The 27,179-nt window shown below is 38.5% G+C and overlaps 1 protein-coding gene across 1 annotated transcript in view; it reads right to left on the bottom strand.

Moving 5' to 3' along the window:
• XPR1 (xenotropic and polytropic retrovirus receptor 1) overlaps positions 1-27,179 on the bottom strand; it is a 141,703-nt gene that overhangs the window by 6,363 nt on the left and 108,161 nt on the right. Inside the window, exons 8-13 of the mRNA XM_080908461.1 lie at positions 26,670-26,860; positions 26,219-26,398; positions 22,320-22,491; positions 21,035-21,229; positions 5,090-5,256; positions 2,140-2,279 (exon numbers count right to left, since the gene is read on the bottom strand). Coding sequence (XP_080764587.1) covers positions 2,140-2,279; positions 5,090-5,256; positions 21,035-21,229; positions 22,320-22,491; positions 26,219-26,398; positions 26,670-26,860 — 1,045 coding nt within the window. The remainder of the gene's footprint in view (positions 1-2,139; positions 2,280-5,089; positions 5,257-21,034; positions 21,230-22,319; positions 22,492-26,218; positions 26,399-26,669; positions 26,861-27,179) is intronic.

The raw sequence follows: 27,179 nt of genomic DNA, 5'->3' as shown, positions 1-27,179 counted from the left end.
ATGATGTCAGGTCGTGCTGGCCACATAAACTGTGAGGCATTTCTGTGTCTGTCCCTTTCCTCTGAAGTGCTTTGTTAAAAAAAAAAAAATTGACTTCAACTAATTGGAAGAATTCTCTTAAGTTTTCTTTATGGAAAGTATTTTGATATGGCTTTAAATTATGATGTCTTCAAAAGAAATAGATTTCTCAGATTTTCCATGTCGATTGCAGTAAACTGGGATTTTTTTTTTTTTTTGTTGTTGTTCTTTGTTTTGAGGAATTTGACTATTTAATCTTACAGTCTCTTTCATGATACTTGATACTTACAGTCTCTTAAAAAACAAAAAACAAAAAACAAAAAAAACCCCAGAAGCTGGCCCTGATGACAAAGGCACAGGTGAGCCAACCCTGAGGTGTGAGAGCAGGAGAGCTGGGCCCTCACGCCTTGACTGAGTGTGGGTGAGTGTGGGTGAGTTGGCCCTGAGGGCATGAACAGCAGGAAAGCTTACTCAGCTTCCTGCAGGTGGCAGCATTGGGTGGCCTAGCTGGAGCAGTGCTGGAGAGCTGGCCCTGGTGGTGTGGATAAGGGAGAGTGGGCAGGCTCACCAGCTCAGTCATCATTCAGGCCCAGGTCCAGGGCTTTGAGACTGTCCTTCTTAAATACATCATCTGTGAACTGTTGGGGTGGATGAAAACAAGTGTCAAGTTCCATTGATCCAAAACTGCAGGATCTCCATGACACAGGGCAACAAAAGGAAAACCTGGAGTCCTGGTTAGGATCCAATATTGATAGTGACACAGAAGCCTCAAATCAAACCAATGACTTATTCTAGTGAACATTTGCAAGTGAAGATGAAAGGACAGAGGGGTATATACTACGGGACACTCTGTAACATACAACAGCTTTCACAATGAAGATGTTTTCTATGCTAAACAAAATAATGTGTTCACTTATTATTTTGCAGAAATGAGGGGACAAGGGAGATGAGTGTAACTTGGGCACATAATGTGAAAATCACAAAGAATCACTAAAAAGTTTAGAAAAACAAAAACCCAACTCCAGACCTTCTGACCTATGCTGGGAGTGAGATACAGGGCTTAGCGCATGCTGGCCACATCCCCAGCCTTTAGGACTTGTGACAAGCATGGACTCTTCTTCCCCTTCCTTTGATTGGTCTTGCGTAAGCCCTTTACCAACTGCTATGCTTTTCCCATTGCACATTTACTTTCTACTCTGGTAATATCTAATCTATGTCTTTCCTTCTTTTGGGTTTTATTTTTCTAAGTTTTAAAGCTTTCTATGTTTCTGATACATACATTTAAGGTTATGGTGCCAGTGGCTTTTAGTTGTATTCTCCATTTTTTCTTTGCTATCACTTTCAATTTAGGTCTATGAAAAGTATTTAAAACAGTTTTCTTATAATTTAAACTTTGACTCCAGGCATTAGATATCACAATGGTTTGAATCTGAAATGTTTCCAAAGGCTCATGTTTTGAGTCTTTCCAGTATTACTTTGAGGGCTATGGAACTTGCAGGAGGTGGTGCCTGGCCAGAGAAGGTTACTTGGGACCTTTGAAATTTATACTTGCCTCTTGTTCTGGCCTCCATTTTCTGGTTCCTGGTCCACTGTGATGGAGGAGAATGTCACATACTGTGTTACCATGCTCCTCCAAGCTATTGCTGCCATGAACTCAAACTCTAAGAAACCTTCCTTTCTATCCTGTACCTCTTGGTTCTCTTTCACAGTAGAAAAAGCATCAGATGTCAGATGTTTTGGTTCATTTCTAAATGTCTGCTATTTTTAAATCTATCTTTTTTGATGATGATGATGATGTAGACAGAATCTCATTATGTATCTCTGGCTGGTCTAGAACTCTTTATGCAAACCAAGCTGGCCTTGAACTCACAGATGTGTGTGCTTTCCTGAGTGCTTGAATTATGCCCAAATCAATTTTTTATTGCATTTAATTGACTTGTGTATATGTGTGAACCTGCATGCCATAGCTCATGTGTGTTGGTCAAGGACAATGTCCTTCTACCATCTGGGGTCTAGGATCAGACTTGGTAGTAAGTGCCTTACCTGCTGAGTCAGCATGCTTGCCTAGCACTGGGCATTTTTTAAAAGAATCCTTGGTAAATAGTTCGATAGTTTGCTTACCGGAAAACCTCAAGAGGGGCAAAGACAGTAGCAATGATGTCCCCAACATGAGGCTTAAAAGTTGTAGCAGTAATAGAGATTTGGATAGTCCAAGCAAAGCGCAGTATCACATCTTCTATGATGGCACAGTAGTAGTAGGCCTAGGAACACAAACAAACAGAGCATGTTTCTCATCGTTTTCTTCCCAAAGTACTCAACAGTATATCAGCTGCTGACACTTCAGATGTCCCACCAACAGACTCAAGGGGAAATGGTACATAGGTTTTGCCTTTCCTAAATAGTGCACTATTCAAGATGAAATAGTCTTGAGTTTCAGAAATCCTTTAACAAACATCGTCTGTGCTCCCGCTGTACTCAGGCTTAGACTCTAGCTAATGAGAGCCCTGGTCAGCTGAGGCTGCACTCAGGGAGAAGCATGGGAAGACAATGTCTGAGTCACCAGCACTACAGGGAATAGCAGATCTATTAACTGTACCATTTGTACTTAGAATTTCACACTCTTTATCCCACACACAATACAAGTTTTGTCTTGTTTTTTTGATGTCGAAAAATAAAGAAAGGTTTGGACTTCAGAAACATGACTGAACATGGTATTCAGCTAGTGCAGTTTATCTAAGAGTTAAATACACAACTGCCAGTAGATCCCAGAACACATGATCTACTTATTACTAAGCAAAATTAGCACTTTGCATTTCAAGGCTGTGGCATTTTGGTAAGTAGAACTCATTTGTACCAAGCTGTAGCACTTATGAATTTAAAAGTATTCTTCGTTTATGTGTGTAGGCTTTGCTGGCAAGTACTATGTGTCGTATGTGTATCTGGTGCCTGTGGAAGCCAGGGGGAAACAATGAGCCCCTGGTGTTGAAGTTACAGATGGCTGTGAGCTGCCAGGAGGTACTGGGAACTGAGCAAAGGTCCCCTCCAAGATCTGCAAGTGTTCTTAGGCACCAAGCCATTTCTCCAACCCTATTTTCTTTAATTGTAACAAAGTATATTCACCACCACTAGAGGGTTAATAAGAACCCACAATCAGTTCCCTTGTACTGCCCTCTTTGTCCACCCCCTAGAGACAAACATTTATAATTAACCATCACATTTCCCCTCCATAATTTTAAATGTTTTACTGTTTTGATTAGTCAGTTTTAAACATTATCAATTGACTGCTGATTAGTTTTTAAATAAAAAATTTAAGCTAGTGTAAATCAGTGATAGGCTTCAGTAGGGCATCCTCGCAGTCTTCATTCTGAATTCTTCACAGATTCATTCCTGCCCCCTTGCCCTGATCCCTCTTCTTGCACCACAATCGCTCCTCTTCTATTTTCACATGTGGTCATCAAATCCATCCCCTCCTGCCTAAAGATCTCTTTTTAACCCTTTCATGGTCCTCTTCCTAGTTACACACACACACACACACACACACACACACACACACACACACACACACACACACACGTTCGCGCTCCAACCTAGGTTCCCCACTGAGAGGAGACAGGCAGATCTCTATGAGGACTGTAACAGGATTTCATAATGAAGGTTTATTGGATTGTATAAAAAGGCTTATTCACTTTTCATAGAAATCTGTAATTATGATTCAAGAAAGCATCTACTTTATTTTCTAGAGCATTAAAATACGTAATAATCAAGAAACTGACTGAAAGATTCTATTCACTAATCTCACTACATAGAGGCCAATAAATGAGAAGTCTATAAGAGAAAACAGACTAACATTTATATAAGGAGACACTGAACTTAAACAGTCAGCACAAGTGTTTACCAAACACAATAGAAGTAATAAAAGCACACACGCGGTGAACATAGAGCAGTTTCACCCGACCCTTCCTTCCTTCTTTAAAACAGTACTAGGGACTGAAATCTGCATCTTGTGCCTTCTTGTGCCTGCATGCTGTTGCCTCGTCCCACCCTTTGTTTCCCTTTAGTTGAGAATTATAAAAATATGTTCAATGCCTCAGTGATATTTTCTAAATTTTCACGTCAGGATCATGGCTTTCATGTAAGAGTTCACCTGAAGTCACCTCACACATGCAGCCTTCTGCACACTCACTTGGCTTCAGTCCTTGCAGGCAGCTTTCTCTACTCAGTACTGTACAATCATATACTTTCAAAACAGAAATGTGACATAATGGTGACATTTTGGTATAGGTTAAAACATTATTAACTCAGGTCTAGAGAGATGGCTCAGTGGTTAAGAGCACTGACCACTCTTCCAGAGGTCCTGAGTTCAATTTCCAGCAACCACATGGTGGCTCACAACCATCTGTAATGAGATCTGATGCCTTCTTCTGATGTGTCTGAAGACAGCAACAGGGTACTTATATATAATAAGCAAATAAATCTTTAAAAAATTATTAACTCAATCTCTATGTTATCCACAGCAGAACTTTAGGCCAAAGAACATATCAAGAGCTAATGCAGTCTAACACCCTTACCTTTGAGAATCTGCTACAGTCTGACTGTCTAAATGGCTTAAGTTGCTAGTACAGCTGGGACTGGATAGAGACAGCTAGATTCCCAGTTCATTGTTTAATATTTTTAATATCTAATCATGGTATTTACCTTTACTAAATCGTTTGTATAAAGATACTTTTGTTTTTTAATTTAAAATTCAGCTTCTCATACCCCTGTATTCTAATATGCCAGTAAAATCCTAAAATAATATATTATTGTAGAAGACATAATACTATATGTATATTTTTCCCACCCTAATTGGGATGGCACTTGTTTCTAGAAAATGTCCTACTGCATCTACCACATAGAAAAGAAGATAAAAAAAATTTTTTTGTGGACTAGATTGGTAGCTTGGATAATTATTTTATAATCATATTAGTTAATATAACTAGACCTTGGGTCATTACTGCTGTATAACCTAACTGCAGATATATCTAACTAAAATTTTAATTTTTTCCCTTAAGTGTGAACATTCCATACATACTTTTTGAGGGTATACAATTTCTTCCCGGAGGAAAGTGTTTTCTCCTGCATTCTTATCAAAGAGACCCCAGTCCATCTTGAGATCCCAGATGAGGGTATAGCAGGAACTGATGATACAAAAGACGACCCACAGGTAAAAGAACACCATGGTGTCAGAGTGACCTCGTTCTGGAGAAAGAAGAGAGAAGAGAAAAAGGGAAAGAAAAGAAAGTAAGAACAATTAAAGATAGATTCTTAAAATGTCCATAAAGAAATCAAACTTAAAAATAAACATCCTTAGTAGAATCATTGTCTAACAAAGGTTAATAACAAATATGACTTCTCTGAGGTACAGAAACAATCACTGAACTAATAGTATACAAAATTATACAAATGTTTATACTAGGAGTCTGTAACATCTCAATGAACTCTTTGGATGCTCTAAACATGTCATTTAAAATTCTTCCATTAGGTGGCAGCTTAGGACAAAAGATAGGGGGGGAAATGCAGAAACACTATGAAGAACCTACACCACTCTCTCCCCAAGAACACCTGGGTTGTTTTTTAGAGCATTATTTACATATCTGATTGCCAATGCTTACTGTTCAGGAGCACAGGCAACTCCAGAGAAAGTGCTGAGAACACAACAAAGGCTGTGATGAGGCACTTGCCCTTCATGTTTATGGAAACAAGCTTCCCTCAAGCTATAGAGCTTGGTGACTTTTGCTTTTTTTCCCTCCATAGATACAATCTATCTTAATGCTGGAAACTTTTGGCTTTATTCTGAGAACACAATAAGGCACATTAAATCAAGATAAAAATAATTTGTAAATATAGTTACACAGTTTAATCATTTTGGTTTTAAGAGCCCTGTTTTACTCTCTGAAATCCTCCTTTGGTAACTCCCTGAGTTCCCATGACGTTCTCCAGTTTCAAGATATGGCTAGATAACCAATAATCTGGTTCTGAATTATCAGAAAAATAATGGTGCATGGGGTCTAAATTAAAAAACTTTTAAATTTTGGTCAGATTCTCAGACTGTCTCATGCATTCTCTACAATTTGTCCAATCAAAATAAGCAAGTATTTACTAATCACTTTAAAGTTATTAATGAGTTGAGTATAGAATGATCCAAAGGTAACGGATAATTTACTGAGTGACGGACATTTGCTACACAAGTACAGCTGAGTTCAAATGAAGTACAAGGCACTGAGAAAACATCACGGAGAATGGGAGTTTCCCACAGAAGGAAATGAACATCCGTAGCATTTGCGATATTTCTAGAAAAAGAAATAAACAGTATTGCAAAAGCTAGGAGGATAAAGTGAGGTCATTTAAGGCTGAAGACATTTTTGAAAAGGCTTAAGTATAAAAGTGTGTTATGTTTAAAAAGTTGTTGTTTACATTTAGGGTTTGTAAGACCTAAGACAGTACATAAGACAGTTTATAAGAACTTGAAATGACATGCTTAGACATTTATTGATACCAGAATTGCATAGTCAGAAAAGAACTGATACTTGCAGGTCTAGAACAACTGGAGTCAGTATGTCTTAGCTCATAAGCTATATAACTGTTTGTATGTTATATCATAAGATATATAACAATCATTATTAAATGGTAAGTCATATAAACTTATAACTAGGCATATGTTAAAATAATAGACATTCAGAATTTACCACTTCTTCATGATGTTAAACTGTTCTCTACCCTTCCGAGGTTGTAGACATTCTATCTGCATGACAGAAACACTGTATAATGCTGGTCTATGGTACATCTGTTTTCAACTCAAATGAAACAGTCAGTAGCATAAAATTGGATCTGGTAGAAATATTTATATCATGGAAATCAAGAAACATTAAAACCCAGTGTCCCCAGTCTATACTCCTACCCAAGAGCTGGCTTATTAAGTAAATATACACCAGCATATCACTTACTTAGCTTCTTTTAGACAGTCAGGAGGAGGGAAAGGCAAGTGAGTCTAATTGGATCTATCAAAAAAAGAAGAAAACTGAGGGAGAAGAGGAAGAAGAAAGAGGGAAGAAAAGAAAGATAAGAAAAGAACAAGAGAACAGAAAGGCTCTTTTTGGATAGAAAACAATCTTTAGGTTTAAATCATAGTCACCGTGATGGTTTAAATAGGTTTGGCCCATAGAGAGTGGCACCATTAAGAGATGTGGCCTTGTTGGAGAAAGTGTGTCACTGTGGAGACAGGCTGTTAGGTCTCCTATGTTCACACTATGTCCAATGTAATATACAGTCTCCTTCCGCTGCCTGGGGATCATGATGAAGAACTCTCAGCTCCGTCTCCAGCATCGGTCTGCCTGTGTGCTGCCATGCTTCCCACCATGATGATAATAGCTTAAACTTCTGAAACTGTAAGCCAGCCCCAATTAAATGTTTTCCTTTATAAGAATTGCTGTGATCATGGTGTCTCTTCACAGCAATAAGCACCAAGACAGTCATAAAAGTCCGAATTTTATGTTAGGACATTGAATATGAATTCTGAGTATCTAACACATAATTAACTATCTAAGTATATTTGGATTTGTTCAGAGGTCAGCCAAGTAGTATGAATTATCAGCTTCATGGATGCATTAAAACACGCTCACAATTTTCTACCAAGGTTTGCAAAAATAAAGCAAACTCAGTAATGGAATGGAATCCAGTCTTCATTATTTAAAAAAATAAGATGAACATAGAGACTAAAAGACAAGATATTTGATGATAAATTATGTTAGCAACATTTAAAATAAAATGTTTATGATAAGCCATGTAATCTACAAATATTATTCCAACTTTTCCAATAATAATCTATTAATTAGTTTGCTAGTAAGTGAGGATTTGCACAGAGTTAACAGGTATATATCTAGCAGGTCTCAGATTGATGTTTATCAAGTGAGTATAGGTAGTCTCAAGTCTTATTACTGAAAGCTGATGCTCTTTATTAGTTACTGAAGAAAAAATATAAATTATTGTCAGAGGAAAACAAATCAATACTGAAGCAAAACACAGTGTGCTAATCTTCCTGCATTTCGAGATTTTTTTCCTTGTCTTTAATTGGCTTTTTAAAGAGTTATTTATTTATTATATATAAGTACACTGTAGCTGTCTTAAGACACACCAGAAGAGGGCATCGGATCTCATTACAGATGGCTGTGAGCCACCTTGTGGTTGCTGGGATTTGAACTCAGGACCTTTGGAAGAGCAGTCAATGCTCTTAACCTCTGAGCTATTTATCTTTCCAGCCCCCTATTACAATTGTTAAAATGGTTCGAGCAGCTCCCTCTTTCTAAGTCCATTTACTCTCTGAAACTTCTAGGAGACACACATGCAGATGTACTGACTTTTAGAGTAAACAAATATCCTCACAGAGTAAGTGATGTTTTACCTCAGATTTCAATGATATACCTGTGCTACATTTGGGTTTCATTTTTTATCTTCCCCATTTCCCAAATAAAGAATGTTCCTCCTTTAAACCCTCCTCCTTCATTGGTATTCAGGGGACATACTGGAAGGATGCTGCTACCACCACTTTAGGCAAGCAATTACACCTTATTCTCTCTGGGCTTACCCTGATAGTCCATTTTAGTAATGGTGAGAATCACAGAAAATCAAGTCATTGCTATTCTACCAGAGGAGTCTCTCTCTTACACAGCTGCCAAATTTGAAGCAGAATATATGGAATACATTTATAGAAATGACATCTATTGAATTTAAAATAAAAATAAATTTCCTAAGAGTTGCAAAGCCACAGCCATGAGAGGAATAAAAGTGAAATAAGATGAGTGAAAGGCAGAGAGCCAGAGCACCATGCAGCAATCCCAAAGGGAGCTTAAAGTGACACCATGAGAAGGGTGTCATTTTACACAAAGATGGTCCTACTCTGATAATTACCACTTTTTAACCTAAAATTAAATAAAAAGTAAAATGGAGCAGAGATTGTTTTCAAAGTCCAAACTTTGGAGTAAATTGAATTATGCCTGAGATTAGCACCTAAAAATTCTGCATTTATTCCTATAATCTCCCAGATCAAACCACTGATTTTTGAGATTACTACTGTTCTCTGAGAAATGAATATACTGAAAATCTGCAACATATAATAATGTAAAAGCCATATGACCTCAGAAGAAATCATGGTTTGCATTTTGACTAGTTATACGCTGTGTGGCAGTCTCACAATGAAAGGCAGCAGCAGTGGGCACAGCTCCAGTCATGAGTCATGACTTTAAGCAGCTGGTCCTCCACAGTGCACACGCACATGCTGTGATGTGTGGTTGGTTAAGTGCGTGGAGCACATTTTGACTTACCATATTCTCAGTGCACATGAGTTTACAGGACACATTTTATCGTATCAGTCGCTGATCATCAGTGAGCTTTAGTTAGCACATGACACTCCTTAGGCGATGACCATCTTCATAATGAAGTATGAAAAGCAACTATTCTTACTTTCATTTACAGTTAAAGATACTAAAATTCAGAGAGATGTGAGGTAGAAAACTATAACTAGTTTTGATCAGAGTTGGAATCCAGACTCTGCCACTTCCCAACCTTATGGTAACAGAAGACTTGTATCTTACATAATTGAGACTAAAATGGGGCTAACTATGCCTAAGAATAAAGGAGGGGAAGAGAAATAGCAATTCTATTTAAGACACTTTTGTACCTCAGAGCCTGCTTCCCTGAGCCCCTCTTATATTTAAAGTGAAAAGGAAGTCCTAGGAGTATGGAGTACCATTAAAATATTCCTAACATAATGCAGGAAAATAATTTTGAACTATATATAGGGGCTTAAGGAGTAGCTCCGTGGTAGAGCAATGCTCAGCATGTGTGAGATCTGGACTCAATCTTCAGATCAATAAAAAAAAAAACCCAGTTGGCAAGGATGTGGTGAGAGTGCAAATTTGAATGACCACTTTGGAAATCAATTTGGCAGTTTCTCAGAAAACTGGGGGCATATACCCAAAATGCTCTACCATCCCACAAAGACACTTCCTCAATTATGTTTATAGCAGCTTTATTCATAATAGTCAGAAACTGAAGACCTAGATTTCCCTCATCAGAGGGATACAGAAAATGTGGTCCATTTACACAAGGCATACTGTTCAGCTATTAAAAGCAAATACATCATGAACTTTGCAGGCAAATGGATGGATCTTGAGAATATCATCCTGAGTGAGGTAACCCAGTCCTAAAAGGACATGCATGGTATGTACTCACTTATAAGTAGATATTAGCCATAAAGTACAGGATACCCATACTTTACTCCATAGACCCAAAAAAGCTAAACAAGAAAAGAAGGCACAATCAAGAATGCTTGCATCTCATTTAGAAGGAGAATTTAAAAGTCCTAAGAGGCAGATGGAGAAAGGGAACTGTGTGGAAGAGGGGATAGGAAGGGGAATGGGGAGGATTCAGGATCAGGTGTGGGGAGGGACAGGAGAGATGGCCAGCTGGCCATGAGAATGAATGAAAATCTTCAGCTGATGGGGGTGGGGAGGTGGGGAGCAATTCTGAAATGAGACAGACCTGGGATAAGGGAGATGCCCAAGATCAATGGGAGCATCATTAGCTGTGTGACTCACAGCATTGAGGAAAATACCTGAAGAGGCCACCTCCTGTAGCCAAGGCAGGAACCCCAGTGGAACAACAGAGACACCAACTCACCCACAAAACTTGAACTAAAACTTACCCTGTCGACAAGAAATGCAGGGACAGGGGATGGAGCAGAGACTGAGGGAATGGCCAACCAATAACTGGCCCAACTAGAGATGCATCCCATGGGCAAGCACCAATCCCTGACACCATTAATGATACGCTGTTATACTTGCAGACAGGAGTCTAGCATGGCTGTCCCCTGAGAGGCTCCACCCAGTAGCTGACTCAGATGCAGACACCCACAGCTGAACAAACAATGGAACTTGGGGACTCTTATGGATCTGGGGACCAGGAAGGGACTGGAACGCCACAGGTAGATTTTCATTTTCTTTTCCACTAAATAGAATAGAAGCACTATTTTACTGTATGAAACAAAAATTCTTTCTAAGTTTTGATGAGGGCTGGAGAGATGGCTCAGTGGTTAAAAGCACTGACTGTTTTTCCAGAGGTCCTGAATTCAGTTCCCAGCAACCACATGGTGGCTCACAACCATCTGTAATGAGATCCGATGCCCTCTTCTGGTGTGTCTGAAGACAGCTACAGTGTACTTACATAGAACAAATAAATAAATCTTAAAAAAAAAGTTTTGATGAAAATCATATACTGTATCCTATTCAAAGTATCACTGAAGAGGCCAAGGTTGCAGCTCAGTGTAAGTATATGTTTAGCGTGCTCAAGGTTCTGGGTTAAATCCCCGGCATGTTTATGTACTATGTGTGTACATTTTTGTCCACTACATTCTAAGAGATGACATGTCTTGTTTATTAGAATAATAGCCTGTTGTTGTAAATATTAAAAAGATGGCTAACCTTTTATCCCGTGCTCTGCTGGCCCATGCGGGAACAGCTCTGTGGGGATCTCTATCTTGGCGCTCCAGGACACCTCTAAGAACTCAAGCGTGATTCACTCTACTGCCCCTGCTGCATCTGTCCCAGGTGGATATGACCGTCCCCATGTGTTGTTTTCACTCACTTCCCCATGGCATGTTTTTGCCAAGCCTTAGACACACACATCCCAGCTTTATGGTGGGCTTTATGCTTTCTATCACCACACCTTTTGAATTTAAGTAGTGACATCAAAGAACACACCAAACTACTCTGATCCAACAGGTATAATATAAGCTGCCAACCTAGATAAGTCAAATGACCTTGTACAATTTCATCCCTTATAAACCATTCATAACAACCTTATTTATAAAGAGATGCACCGAGAGAAACATACACATCTGCCTCCATCTTTGTTCCTAGAATCTCTGCCTACTGCCTCCCTCTGTTCCGCTCCTCCAGCCTCTTTCCCCACCTACCTCTCCAATGTCCAATCATAAACCTACAATAGCTAACTTCCTAATTTTTCTAACACTTCCTTTAAAATATATTTTATTTGGGGCTGGACAGATGGCTCAGATGTTAAGAGCACTGGCTGTTCCTCTGGAGGACATGGGTTTAGTTCCTAACACTCACATGGCACCTCACAACTATCTGAAACTCCAGTTCCAGAAGAATCTGACACCTTCACACCAATGTGCATATATATCTTTTGTTGTGGTTGGTTTATGTGGATCTGTGTTTCATCTGCTTGAATGTCTGTCCATCAGCTGTGTGCCTGGTGCCCTGGAGGCTAGGACATAGAATCCCCTGGAACTGGAGCTACAGAGTGTTAGGAGGCCATATAGATGGCTGGGAATCAAACCAGGGTCCAATGGAAAAGCAACCAGTGCTCTTAACAATTAAGCCATCTTTCTAGCCCCCTGATATTTCTTAAGAAGTAGATTTAAGGCCACAAAAAAGAACACAGCTCTGGCCAGTAAGGTACTTCATAGGCAAAAGCACTTGCTGTGAAAGCCTCACTGGCTGAACTTGATGCTCAGACCCCACATAAAGGGGGGTTAAATCAAACTGCACAAAGTTGTCTTCTCACATCACATGCACACAATGGCATGCATGCACCCCCATTACATATACAATAATAACGAAGTAAAAATTAAAAAAAACATAATGCTAAGCAAATTAAACATGCTAGCTAAATCATTCCCTAGTTGAAATAGCATTAATGTTTCTGTTTTCCTCTAACTCAGAGGTAACTTATTTTCTGGCAGAGGGAGAACTTATTTTCATATTGGAGCTGATTCCATACTGCTTGAACCAATGCTCTGGCACCTTCTTGGCTTTGCATTCAGTGGATGTATCAATTAGAACAAGGAAGGAGGAAATGGGTGTATCTTCTGATAAACATAGCTTGCATTATTCTTGCTCACTGTACTTCTGTGCTTTCTCACACACTGCTCTGTCTCATGGAATGACAGCACATTGGTTCTGTTTTGTTTACCTAGATTTTAACATGGTGTCACTGGGAAGTACTCAGAGCGTTCTGCAAGCTTAGAAGGAAGAATAGCACATCAAATAATCACAAGATGCTGACGTGAATTCAAGCACTGTCATCCACTTGGTAGTGGATTTTGGAAGTACGGTCTTTTATGCATATTCATACCTTCAGCTCTTCTATTTCCTATCTGGAGGGCTTGGGCAAATATCTGAACCACTGCTTTAATTTCCTTTCCTATAAAATGAAGACCGAGTGGTTGTCTCTATCAAAGACTCTCTCTTTGACTTGCTTAGATTCTTTAACCTCTCTAGGCCTCAATTCTAGCACTTGTGGTTTACACATGGGGTCTATATCACCTAGCCATAACAAGCATCTTGCTAAGTAAGTTTAGACTGTGAAAATCCAACAGACATTGGAGCACCTACATCTTTCTTCAGTAAGAATCCTGTCAGTAAGAATCCACCGTGTCTAATCCAATGTTTTCTTTTAGTAATTTCCTGTTCTTACCGAACTTCTTGGCTATAAACCCTTATTTCTTTGTTCATGATGTAAGTGCACTTACAAACACAGAAAGAATAATGATCCCTTTTCCTCAACTGCAATGTTTCTCAATAAAATGCCACCTTAAGACCTGCTTAGCTCTGATTTTCATATCCAGGACTCCTCTGCACAAAGCTAATTAGTACACGTCCAATAAATATCACATTTGGTATCAGCATTCTTTTTGTGCTTCTGCTGTGTGCATGGAGGCCAGAGGAGAATGTTAGAGGTCCTTCCCCAGGGACATCCATCTTTCTTTACCCTACTGAGATCCGGTCTCTCCTACCCTTTAACTTGACAACTAGGAATGACCAAGTTCCATTGATCTCCCTGCTTCTACCTGCTCAGTACTGGGGTACTGCAGGTGTCAGCATACCTGGCTTTTACATTGTAATAGTCTTACTAACTATCCTTCACCTACTCCTTGCAGGTGATGACATTATCCTTTGGTGGGCTACCATATAATGTTTCATGTACTGCAGCTGCTAAATCTATTGTAAACTTGTTACACTCTTTTATTTTCTTACTATAGAATGCCATAAGCATGTCTTAATTTTCCCCACGTTCTCTACTTATTCTAGTTATGGAAAGAGATTTACTAGAACAAAAGATATATATTTTGGTTTTCTGAAGCAGGGTTTCTCTGTGTCAAACTCATTCTGTAGACCAGACTGGCCTCCATCTCAGAGATGTGCCTGCCTCTGCCTCTTAAGTGCTGGGATTAAAGACATGAACTACTACACCTGGCTAAAAGATACATTCTTAAGACTCTTAAACAAAGTAACAATTGCCTGAGAACTAATGATCACCACCCTGTACCTTTCTTTATTTCCATGAGCACCATCACTCAGCAAATAGTACTTTAACTTGCATTACTCTGCTACTAGTCAAATGAAACACTGTTGATGTGTGTATTCTACAAAATTATGTTTAGGTCCTTTGCCAATTAAGGAGTCAATTTGAACTGTTTTCCATGTAGTGGTCAGGATGCAGTTGAAATCATTCCCTTCAACTATCCATTTCTAAGGCAAGAGTATTCCTTGCCTCAGTGATGTTGGGTTTGGTGATTGGCTTTAGTGTTAGACAGGACAGGCTTCCTTTGGACCTGCTGTGTGATTTTCTTAGGCAGCAAGAAAAGAGGCTTAATTGCATTTGTGCAATAGGACTTGCTTTCCTCAGTGCCATGTGAGGAGCTTCTCTTAGCAAGGTGAGGTGGGACTCCAGAATAACATACATGGAACAGCCCCCTCCCAACTGACAGTAAGAGCTAAGCACAGATAAAATAGGGCAGAAACAGTTCTACTAGGTGAGCTCAACCTACACCAGTCAGTTTCCAGCTGACTCAAAGAGGCTCTAGTAAGAACAAATTACAGCTATTTAAATTACCAAATTTTGGGTGGATTTATATGTGGCAATAACAGCTGATGAGTATTACTATGGTGAACTATAAAAACAGCTGGAAGAGATTTATATACAAACTCCTCTGTTCCCAGAGTACCACATATAGTAGAAATAAGGCCTTATGGTCTATTTGTCTGCTCACTGTTTCTGCCTTTTATTTTTTGGCTAAAAATATAAATACAATAAATTCATTTGTTCTTGCTAATAGCATCAATATAAAGTTATATATATATATATATATATATATATATATATATATATATATATATATATAGACTAAAAGAACAATTTAAAATTCTACCAAGTCTAAACTTTCTCTCCAATCAGACATTGTTTGTTGTATAAGTTGAATTCAAGTAATTATTACCTTTGCTTCCTTTAAGCATCAACAAACTTCTGAGCAACAAAGTTTTACAGATACTGTACAATCTTTAAACTATTTTATATTACTATAGCAACCAAACTTCTGTAGAAATGCTGTTTTTCTTTTTTTGTTTTGTATGTTTGTTTTTAAGACAGGCTTTCTTTGTGTAGCCCTGGCTGTCCTGGAACTCACTCTGTAGACCAGGCTGGCCTTGAACTCAGATCCAACTGCCTCTGCCTCCCAAGTGTTATCAAAGCTATGCACCACCATCATCCAGTTGAAATGGCGGTTTTATTGTAAGAACAAGTAAGAAAACCAATGTGATAAGAGAAAAGAACCAAAATGTAATTATGGTGTCAATGTGGGTGTTACTTTTTACAAAGTCTTCAGTGACAAAGAAGGTAAAGGTTTAATTTTTTTCAAAGCTATAATTTAATATTAATATAGAGAAATAATTTATTTATACATGAGTTTATATATAAAACCAATTATAGCCATTTGGAAATCAGCACAATAACAGCGGAAAGTGGTAATTACTAATTAGGAAAAAAACAGTATATTTATATTTTGGTTTTCTGGTTCAACAGGTCTTTAGCCAATTTTGTCAAGATAAATTGTAAAACAGTTTCTTCCCCTGTGAAGACATCACAACAGATTATATTAACTTCCAAAAGAGTTACTTTCAGTAGTAAGGCAAAAATTAGAACATTTATCCAAATGAGTTTTTTTTTTTTGTTAATAGAACATATATCTTTTAAAGATAATAGAACAAAAATTTCCCTAGAGAACTAAAAACCACAATTACCATTCCTATTATAGTACAAGCAGATTAAAATGTAGACTAGAAGCCTATTATTCAGGGCAGAAAGAGAGTAACAACTGGATGAACCCCTGAGAAGCAGCACTTCAGGATTGTGTGTGCTCACTCAAAATAACGAAGCAGCTACCGCTGCAAAGATACTGACTGGAGCTGAGAAGACATCTCAGAGAGGATTGGCCTTCAGAAATCACAAAGGGACCCAGATGAGATGGGGCAACAATTAACATGGATGTGAGGGAGCTCTACAGACAACTACCTTCAAAAAAATTAATAGCAAACCCTGTGCTCACCCAAAGAAGTCTCAGGAAACGTGACCTGTAAAGCTCCCTCCCCACCCTGGCCAATTCCTATATTTATGTGAACAGTAAGGTTCTAACTCCATTAGAAATATATGTGTATTGCAGAATGTCAGAAGCTACAAATGCCATACAATCTGATGAAACATTCTCTTATTACAATTTGCTAGAAGCAATAACATCAAACCTTTCTGCTACTGTACTTCCCAAATATCTTTCTTTGCAAAGCAAAGAAACCTTGAGGAAACCAGAACCTATGTAAAATACTTTCCATACCCTCCAATCCAAGAAAACACTTGTAGGAGTTGTTTCAAATGTGCTCATGTGATGAAATATGAATCTTTAAACACAAAGATTAGCTGCTAGCTGAATTCCTTTTTGTCTCCAAAAATCAAAAATGATAGAAAATAAATGTACTGAATTATTTCAAATGTCTTTTTTAATATAACAAAAGAGACCAAACTGAAATATTATCATGATTAATCTTCTTAAAACAGGCTGCCTAAATCCTCACCTAAAAATGATTCTAGGTGCAGAGTTAATGCATATACCTCTCTTACAGCATAAAATAAAAACAACCTCAGTAACGATTTTGAAAGTGCACTTAATATAATGCTGTTGTTACTATGGTAACCCTGGCAGGCTAGTTCTTTGAAAAGAATCACATCAGAGTCTGAACAAGGTTATGTCATGATCTTTTACTCTTCTCACACTCAGTAGAAAAGTATTTACATTATTAGTCATTTTGATTTGATTCTTTTACTCGGTAATTATTTCTAAAGTCTTTGTTTTTTTTAGGACACTGTCCAAGAAAACTTCATAACATAGGGCTGAGAGTATGGCTCAGTTGGTAGAATGCTTGCCTAGCATACTGAAGCCCTGAGTTTAATGCCCCATCACCACATAAAACTGGGCATTGTTGCACATGTGTAATCCCAGCACTGGAGAGGGAAACATGTTCAAAGTCATGCTTGCTACATAATGAATTTGAAGCTAACTGGACCTATGTGTGGTCTGGCCTTGTCTTTTCTTAATTTTTAAGTGAGACCTTGTCCTCTGTCTTCTTCTTCAAGACATGTTCTTCTGTGTAACTCTGGCTATCCTGGAACTCACTTTATAGACAAGGGTAGCCTTGCCTATAGACAAGGGTGGGGTTAAAGGCATGCACTGACACCATCTGGCATGAGACTCTATGTTAAAGAAAGAAAAGGAAGGAAATAAAACCTGATCACAATTTCAAATGTCAACATTTTGTCATCCCAAGTTCTAGGCTTTTTGGTACAAGTTATTAATGTACTCAATATGCAACAATCATAAATATTTTAAAAAATCTTTAGGGATATGATCAACACAAATAATAAATGGTCTCTACATTTTCCTCTCCATGCATTAATGTAGCACACCTATAGAGTCTATACTGTGATTTCAGGAGCAATTCTTACACTAATTCTGTGAAGTAAATAGACATAAGTATTATTATCTCCACTTTAAAGATATGGCTATGTGTGAGACAAAATAGCCGTGAAATGGGGTCAGGGCAAACAGAAGTATGGAAACAGGATTGCTTCTCCCTTACACTGCAAGGTGAGGCTGGGATGAGCTCCACGGCACAGTGACTGCCTAACACACACTCAGGGCCCCCGAACATGATCCTGGTATCACAAAATAGAAATAAAGAGCCATGCAGGGCAGCGCACATCTGTAATCCCAGAACTTGGGTGATGGAGGAAGGAGGATCAGACATTCATGGTCATTCCCAGCTACATGTCATCGTCTTTCATCTGTGGCCTATTAGGATGTGTGAGAGATTTGTGCTGTGCGCTGTTCTGATACACTGCTTATATAAAACAGTACTTATACAAAATAGCCTTTCAAAAATATGTGGTTTCAAACTCCCATAAAATTTATCATTCTAACCATTCCTTAGTATATGCAGCTAAACAAAGCTCAATAATTTTAAGACAGATATGGGAAAAATTCTCTTAGCACCTTGTAGTGAAAGGATATACTCTGATATTTTTGGTTTTTTTTTTTTTTGGAGAAAAGAATATAATTTACTATCAGTTTTACATATATGTGTAACAGATAAGTCATCAATGTATCAAATATACCAATGTAAAACTGCACTACATTAAACTATAGTTAAATATATTCTAGTATTGAACTGGTTCATTTAAAGATAAATTATGCTGGGTCCAACTTCTGTTCACATTCCCCAACCCCCTGTGATACCGGGGACAGAACAGAACATCCATTTCCACCTATGCCAACTGTACAAACACGGAGATCAGAAAACAATCTGAAGGAGGCAGTTCTCTCCTCCCACCATGGGTACTCGGGGACTGAACTCGGGCTATTAGGTTTTGCTGCAGGTACCTTTCCTTGTAAAGCCATTTTGCTGGCCTATCCCAGCCTTCTTTGTAATTTTCTTATGCTATGCTGAGGACTGAACACAGAGCTCCATGCATGACAGGTAAGCTATATTCTCTGTCCATTATACTTCTTACTTTGAGACAGTGTCTTACTATGTTGTTAGGCTGGCCTGAACTCACTCTGTAAATAAATAAGGCAAGCTTTTTCCCATTGGGGGAAAAAGCCATACCAGTGTTAAAAAGATTCTACAAGGTTGAATATTGTAGATATTGTGAAAACCAGAATCAGATTACCTTACACTGTCCCATTAAAGGCTGTCCACTCTTGTGTCTGAATATCCTTGTGACTATCAAAATCTGTCAAATGTATTCTTTGTATGTGGAAAGTTTGGCATCAGTGTCTTCCCCAGGCATTCTCTACCTTATGTAAGACAGGGTCTCTGATTTAACCTGGAGCTTAATGACTGGCAAGCAAGTCACAATGTCTGTCTTCCCAGATATAGAATTATCGGTGCTTGCTGCCATGCACAACCTTTACGTAGGTGTTGGGGACCAAATTTACATCCTCAAGTTTGTACAGCAGGCACTTTACCGACTGAGTTATCACTATAGCCCTGAAATGTATGCTTAGCGGAACACTAGCCCTTTCCAAGGTAAAAGCTGAAAGCAGACACCCAGACTTATAGAGAGTGTCCTCTGGTTGCTGTAGCCTACTTGTGCTCACCACCAATGTGATAAATACCTTGATTCATGGTTTTCTTTATTCTGTAACTAATAAAATCTCATGTAACCACTTCAGTGGTTATAACTTGAATCTGAAGCTGCTGCCACTTAGCTTTGGTTCAAGAATAAAGTATCTCTTATTTCCTGAGGTGAGTGCTGAATTTTGTGTCAATAGCACTAATAGCCTGGGCAACTTTCAGTTTCTTAATGAACATATTACTAGTATAATATATTCAAATACTCATTTTTACCTAAGATGGGAGGCAGATGTTTCTGATAATTTAGTAAAAAGAGCCATATAATATCTTATACTAAATCAATTGTCAAATTTATAAATTCTCTAATAATAATTTTATAAATCATGGTGCATATTGGTACTGACTACTGGCATTCCTTAGCAGGAATTAAAATTATGGAAGCCATGGGGATATGTTGAGCTAAAAATAAAAGGATCGGCTTTACTGGTTTCTCACTCTGCCCAGAGCCTAGAAGTCCGAGGGCCACAGAGCGGGAGCTGCACACTTTAGTTGTCTCTCTGCAAGCCAGGAACTTTGCTCACATTCCCCACAGCCCGGTAAAAATGTTTTCTTCACTGAGGTATTCAATTAAATTCTATCACTTAACAGGAATGGCTACCCGGTAGCAAAATCATTGGATACGTTTATCAATATTATTCTAAGCACAGAATCTATGTCATCGTGTGCATGCTCAAGTGGAACCAATATCAGGGTATTAACAGTGCCCTCATCTGACATGACAACAGACACAAGATAGAGCAACAGTAGTTTGTACTTCTGAATACATCTCCCAATACAGACTCACAAAAAAGGTTACTGAGAACAATTTACCTGAGTATATAAAAGCATTCTACTAATCTGTACTCTACTAATCTGCATTAGTCACAGCTCTTGGCACTGTCAAAGGTGTGGGCGGACACTGTGTATTCAGCAGACAAAGAAGGAGTGCATTTTAGTACAAGGACAGGAAATCACTGATTGACAGTTCTTAGGGAAAGGTTAAAAATTCAAAAGGAGTGTCGGCATGTGGCTCTGAACTTAAAAGCTTTTTCCCCCTTTTTAACAGAAGAGCAGTAGCAAGTAATAGCAGGTTGCCATGGAGACGAGAAACTGGAGGGATCAGAGAACTCAATTTGCAGTTAAATGGGCTGGAAACAATCCTTACTAGTCAGAAAACGATTAAAAATATACTTGATTGCCAGAAGGCATCCATAGGTTAAAGGTACTGAGCATCAGCCAGGATTCAAACAGCATCACAACTCTTACCAACTGACTAGTTGTAAATTGTCTTGTAAATGATACTTGCAAATATCCACTGAGATGAGATTAAAACTGTATTCAAAGCTAAACCTAGATAACCAGGGTCTAGAGCCTCAGCAGAACCAGCATCAGGGATGGCAAAGTGCAGGGAAACAAATTCAAGTAGTAACAGTTTAGATGTAAAAACCTCAGCATACCTTTGTGAGTGCTGTAAAGGGCTGCAAATGTCACGGTGAAGAAAGTTGTGGAGTATTTGCCTGCATTTACTAGATGAGGAAAGGCTCTTCTTGTGTCACGGTACCGGCGCAGGCACTGGATGAAGCGCAGCCAAGCAGGAATGCACTGAACAATGGCTCGCACACCATACGAGTATTTGTGGCAAAATTCTGGTTCTGTGAAGATTTCAAAGAAGGGGAAAAAAATCACAATCCAAAAAAATGAACTGCTCATACCATTTAGTCATACAGTACAACTACCCATCAGCATGTCCATGAAAATCCTAACCCTTGGGTTCACAGTCACTTTCTCCTATTCAGGTACTACTTGCTCAAGCTCTTTAGTGGCTGAGAAGCCAAGGAGAGAAGCCAAGGCGACTACTGGGAAAATATGTTTCAAGTGTAATTTTTCATGTGTAATAAAACTATAGAAAGAGTCTATGAATAAAAGGAAGAAAACACATGCTTTGTTCTATGACTTTAAACATATGGAAAACCTAGAAATATCACAGGTACTGAGACAATGTTATAAGTGGTAAGCTACTATAAAACATACCAGAGTATATGTTCTGTGGCCCCCCCCTTCTAATCAAGAACAAGCCTATGGTTCGCTATTAGTTTTTTATTGCTGCTTTGAAGTGGTTTTTGTTTTGAGACAGGATTTCATTACATACCCAGGCTGACCAGGGACTATCCTATGGTTTCAGCCTCCTCAGTGCTGGGATATCATTATCTTTTGTGAGTACATACTATAATATGTCTCCATTACATCTTTGCCATGAATGCAAATTTCCTAACTACACAAACTTGGCATTACCCATGCATGGGTAAAGAGCCAGAAGAAGATCAAGACTTCTGTATTGACCAGGATGTTCTCGAGGTACTTGACCTGATTCTAAGCAATCAGTTGTCTGATCACTGGCACCTACAATGGCATCCTGAGCATTTCTATGAGGACAAATTGCTGGCACTCTAGCAGTTGTGATACAGCTACCAACACATATGAACGCTGAGAGACAACTGCAAAATTCTTGAAGTGGAAGTCGTAAATTTTCTTGGCAAGTGGTTGACTAAAACCCTAATACAACTTAAAAGTCAAATGATTTCAGATAAGGAGATTGCTAACCAAATGCTAAGCACATTTAATTACATGTGTAATGCTACTGGATGAGTTTTCATCATGACCTTAACTGTCGTACTTCTCGTTCCCAATAGTTCTTGGTTTATGCTGGCAATTCAGTAGTGTGAATACAAAACCATACCATACCTTGTGGATCATTTGGCAACAGGCCCTTATTCTCATCCCATTTAAGCTCAAAACTGTAGAAGCAGATCATATATTCCAGGTCCATGAGAATCACTGACAGGCTGTTCAGCTGATCGGCCAGCCAGAAATCAGCAAAGCCTACCTTATGGAAGGGAGCAGTAAATACTCGAAACTGAGAAAAAAAAAAAAAAAAGAGAAAGAAAGAAAGAAAGAAAAATGAGAAAACATAGAAACAGTTCTCTAGTTCAAGACTGACCATTCAGAGTGACTGCAGAAAACCAATAAATTACAGACATATATACACATCACTCAGACAACAAGGTTGGGTTAAGTAGTAAAGTAGGAAAGAGCTGAGTGCAAAATTGGAAGGGAAACAGTAGGTGAGTGAAGGGTTGTTGGTAAGGAAAAAACAGAAAGCAAGAAGAATACACTAGCCACATTGGTTCATTCCTGTAAGCTTTCATTTAGAAGGCTGAGGCAGGATTGCAACAAATTTGAGGCTAGCCTGAGGTAAGACCCTGTCACGAAAAAATAAGTGATAGAAGCACAGAGAGGTTACAGAGCATTGGCTGGACAGGGGGCACTCAGCTGACTATAAAGCTCCTTTGCCTGTAAAAGACAGGAAGCCAGACTGTGGTGGCACATGCCTTGAATCCCAACACTAGGGACTCAGAGGCAAGTGGATCTCTGAGTTCCTGACCAGCCTAGTCTACAGTGTGAGTTCTACAGCAGCCAAGGCTACACAGAAACCCTGTCTCAAAAAAATCAGGGGGGGAGGGCAGGCAGGAAAGGTGATCACATCATCTGAGGCACATCATATTCTCTGACCTAAATGCCATTCTTACAACATTGTGGTTCAAACCCAGGATCTTATACATATAAGACATGCACTCTACCACTTAATTGCATCCATAGCCTATATAATATTGATTTCACTAATGCAATGGTAATGATTGTTGTTCAACTTGTAATTTCCACAGAAATCACCTCTCTGACACTATTTTGAAAGTAATGGTAAATCTATTAAGCAACTAGGTCATGCAATACATTCTCTTAGGGTTTTAGAATAGTACTGCTCAATCCTTAAAACAATTCTTTTCTTGCGGGGAGTAGGTTGATACAGAACTCACTATTGTAGCCCAGGCTGGCCTCTAACTTGAAATTCTCCTGCCTTTACTCACTAGGTGCTAGGATTACAAGTGTGCATGCTTAACTTTCTCAGAGCAATTACAAATCTAGTCCTTTGTTATTCCCATTAACACAAACTCATCTTAACTTGTTCTGTATAAACCTGTTATAATTGCAAAAAAAAATCCTGGCATAACAGAGCAGGATCAGACACTAGTGCAAACATCAGGAATAAAGTTGTACAGGGGACATGGATGATTCTGAAGGAATATGGATAAACATAGCTTTTATCTTGATCTTAGACTCCATTGATTTTATTATACAAAGGAAAATGTATAAGATAATAATAATGTATTCCTCTGACACATTAGTAATTTTAAATATGAGTTTAAATCCCTAGTTCTCTGGATGGATAGCTGTTTTCATTTAGTAGACACAATCAACCTGGAAATCCATAGCAGTCCTCCTCTCAGTGGCTGGTTCTTTCTATTCATTCTATAAGAATTTCTCTTCAGAGAGATACATGACTATATAGTATCAATCAATCCTGAGTATCATCTATAGCAGATACTGTATTGAAGCTGGATTTGGAAATGACAATAACAAGTCTCTGGAGCTGATATACTTGGTTCCATGATCCTCTGGAACTGGAATCACAGAGGCCAGTGCCATCTCTCCAGGCCTCTTAAATCCTTGTGCATGTACACACAATTTTACTATAGAACTAAAATATATATTTGGTTAAAAACTGATCTGTATCCAGGTGGTAGTGACACATGCCTTTAGTCCCAGCACTTGGAAGGCATAGGGAGGCAGATTTAGGGGAGTTCAAGACTAGCCTGTTCTGCAGATCGATTCCAGGACAACCAGGGCCACACTGAGATACTCTGTCTTGAAAAACAACAACAGCTACCACCACTACAAAACAAAACAAAACAAAACAAAACAAACTGATCTCTACATGATATAACTAAGGACTCTATTTTGAAACTTTAGTTAGCTTATTAGAAAGAAAAGGTAATGTTACTACTGGAAAATCTCGGGCTTTGCTTGTACTTTCTAATTGCATTTCTAATTGAAGCAAATACAGAGATAGGAAAGAGGACAAAAGACCTACTGAGTATAAACAGACTGCACTAGATTAGAAATACTAACGTTGTGGGGAGTTAGCACTTAAGGTCCTTAAGCTTTTTTTTGGGGGGGGGTAAGGTAGCATATATCAATTTCAAAGATTCCCATATATCTATGAATATAAATGGTGAACAGTCTTTACTATTAAGACCACAGTAAAAATTGAGATAAAAAACAAGAGAAATAAAAATTTTATTTTAGGAGAAGTCTTTAAAAAACATTTTCAAAAAAATATAACTACAGTAAAAACATTCTATTAATTCTCTGACATACATTGTAGGGACTAATTTTATCAGTGAAGTTTGAATAAAATAAATAGGTCAACTGGTTTTAAGTGACCTATACACAATAACACTTGTGTTTTAATAACAATATTACAAAAGCAACAAACTACTGTTTCTTTCTAAGTCTCACTACTTCTAGGAAGTTAATCCTTCCTATACATCACTCCAACCTACTAAATCAACCAGTCTGCATTTATCAGCACACAGTACAGACCCAGGCATAAACATCCACTCAACAGGGATCATTCTACTAATCAGAGAAAGTAGCCATGCATGAAATCATGGCTTCCTACTTAAACAAAGTATGCACTGGGGAACAGGTGCGCATCTACATCATCCTGTTATTGCAATATTATTACAGTAAGCTTTCCGAATCTTCCAAGAAAACCTCGTTTAGAAATAATTTTATAAAAATCTAGAGAGGTGGCTCAGTAGTTAATGTACTTGCTACTCTGTGGTGTATGGGGTTTAGTTCCCAGTACCCCCCTGTGGTTCACAATTGTCTGTAACTCAAACTCCAGGGATCCAATGCCTTCTTTTAGTTTCCATGAATACCAGCCACACATGGGGTACACACACACACATATATATGTAGGCATCCACATAGAAGAATGAGGTAAAAATAAACAAATCTTTCAAAAAATAAACGCTTTATAGGGATTTTACAGTTATAGGTTATCTAAGATGATACTGAGGTAAATGCAGTGTACAATGACTTTGGACTTCTGATCCTTCTGCTTTTAAATCCTAAGTAAGGAATTACAGGATGCCACTTTGCCTGACTCTCTTTTCTTTAGAAAGAAAAAAAAAGTTCTACATATTACACTGGTTAATTAATCATAATGTGCAAAATCAATTTACTATCTGGCTACTTTATACTTCATTTTTTAATATAAACCTTTTTATTGGATATTTTCTTTACTGATATTTCAAATGTTATCCTCTTTCCCAGATACCCCTGTGGAAGCCCCATCTCCCATCCCTCTCCCCCTTCCTCTATGAGAGTGTTCACCCACCCACCTACTCCCTCCCACCTCCCTGCCCTGGCATTCTCCTACACTGGGGTACTGAGGTTTCACAGGGCCAAGGGGCCTCTCCTCTCCTTGATGCCTGATAAGGCCATCCTCTGTTTCTTCATTTTAGGAGAGAAAAAGTATCAAGCACTTTTGCAGGACTACCATGTTGTAAACTTTCAGGGTTATCTGGTATCCATTGAAAGCACTTGCTCCTACAGCTGGGCACCACTCAGGTGGTGCACTGTGAACCCTGCTTCTGAAGCTGTGCCATGTATGGCAGTGGAGGAAGCCAATGCTAACCCACTATTCTAAAAATGTTGTGCACACCTTCTAGACTTACCAGAAGTTTAAGCAGCCAAAATCTGGATTTATAGTAGAAAGTTTTGGTGGGGTTGATAAGAAAGAAGACCATAAACCCATAGAGGACAAGTGGATACACATATATAGGGATGATACTAATTGGAGCAAAGAAGCATGCCAGAAGGCTCAGGCACCATAATATCCCCAGGAATCCAGCAATCTATGAAGTATAGGGAACACAAGAGAGAGAAAGTTACTTCTTATCATTTCACAGAATAATCTTTAATAAACACAGATAAGTAAAATGATTAATAACAATCCTCAAATGAAAGATGGACTTGAGCACCCATCAGGGCAGCCACTCAGAGAGTGGAGTACATCTATGAGACTCCCATGAGTCAGCCGCTCAGAGAGAGTGCACTCATGAGACTCCCAGTGAGTTGGCCTTTCACTTAGTGAGAACATGTTTGCAAGACTCTGTTCTTTATTACCTCAAAGAGATGCTGATGAGACAAATTGTTTCTTGGATTAAGTTCAAAGATGAGGACATGATTTACTCCAGCTTGTCTCCAGCCATATGTGTTGATGCCCAGTAGAAAAAGGAATTCAATCAGAAGAAAGCCACCCCGATAGATTCTTATCAAGGGCCATACAGTTCTATCTGTTTCAAGTTTAAATACAGCTGAAAGAAAATGTAGTGGTTAGTTATCTACAATGTTCTCTTTAATAATCTTTTCATTCTCTGAGACACAGCCCAGCACAGGATGTTTCTACAAAGACAATATGTATCTAGATTATCTTAATGGTCTGATAAATTAGCCTCTAGGTTCTTTCTTCTGCCTCTTTACTCTGCAGAGTGCCATTAGAATAATCTCCTGTCCCTCAAACATTTTTTATCATGTTATCCCGCTGTTCTATAAGTTTTTTTAAATTTTGATTTGTTTTCTAAATTATAGGACAACAGGGTTCAATGACTTTGAACAGTAAAACCAGCTTTTGTT

This window comes from Micromys minutus (assembly GCF_963924665.1).
Source record: "Micromys minutus genome assembly, chromosome: 1".
Classification (NCBI taxonomy): domain Eukaryota; kingdom Metazoa; phylum Chordata; class Mammalia; order Rodentia; family Muridae; genus Micromys; species Micromys minutus.
This window is presented reverse-complemented; position numbering and strand designations above follow the sequence as displayed.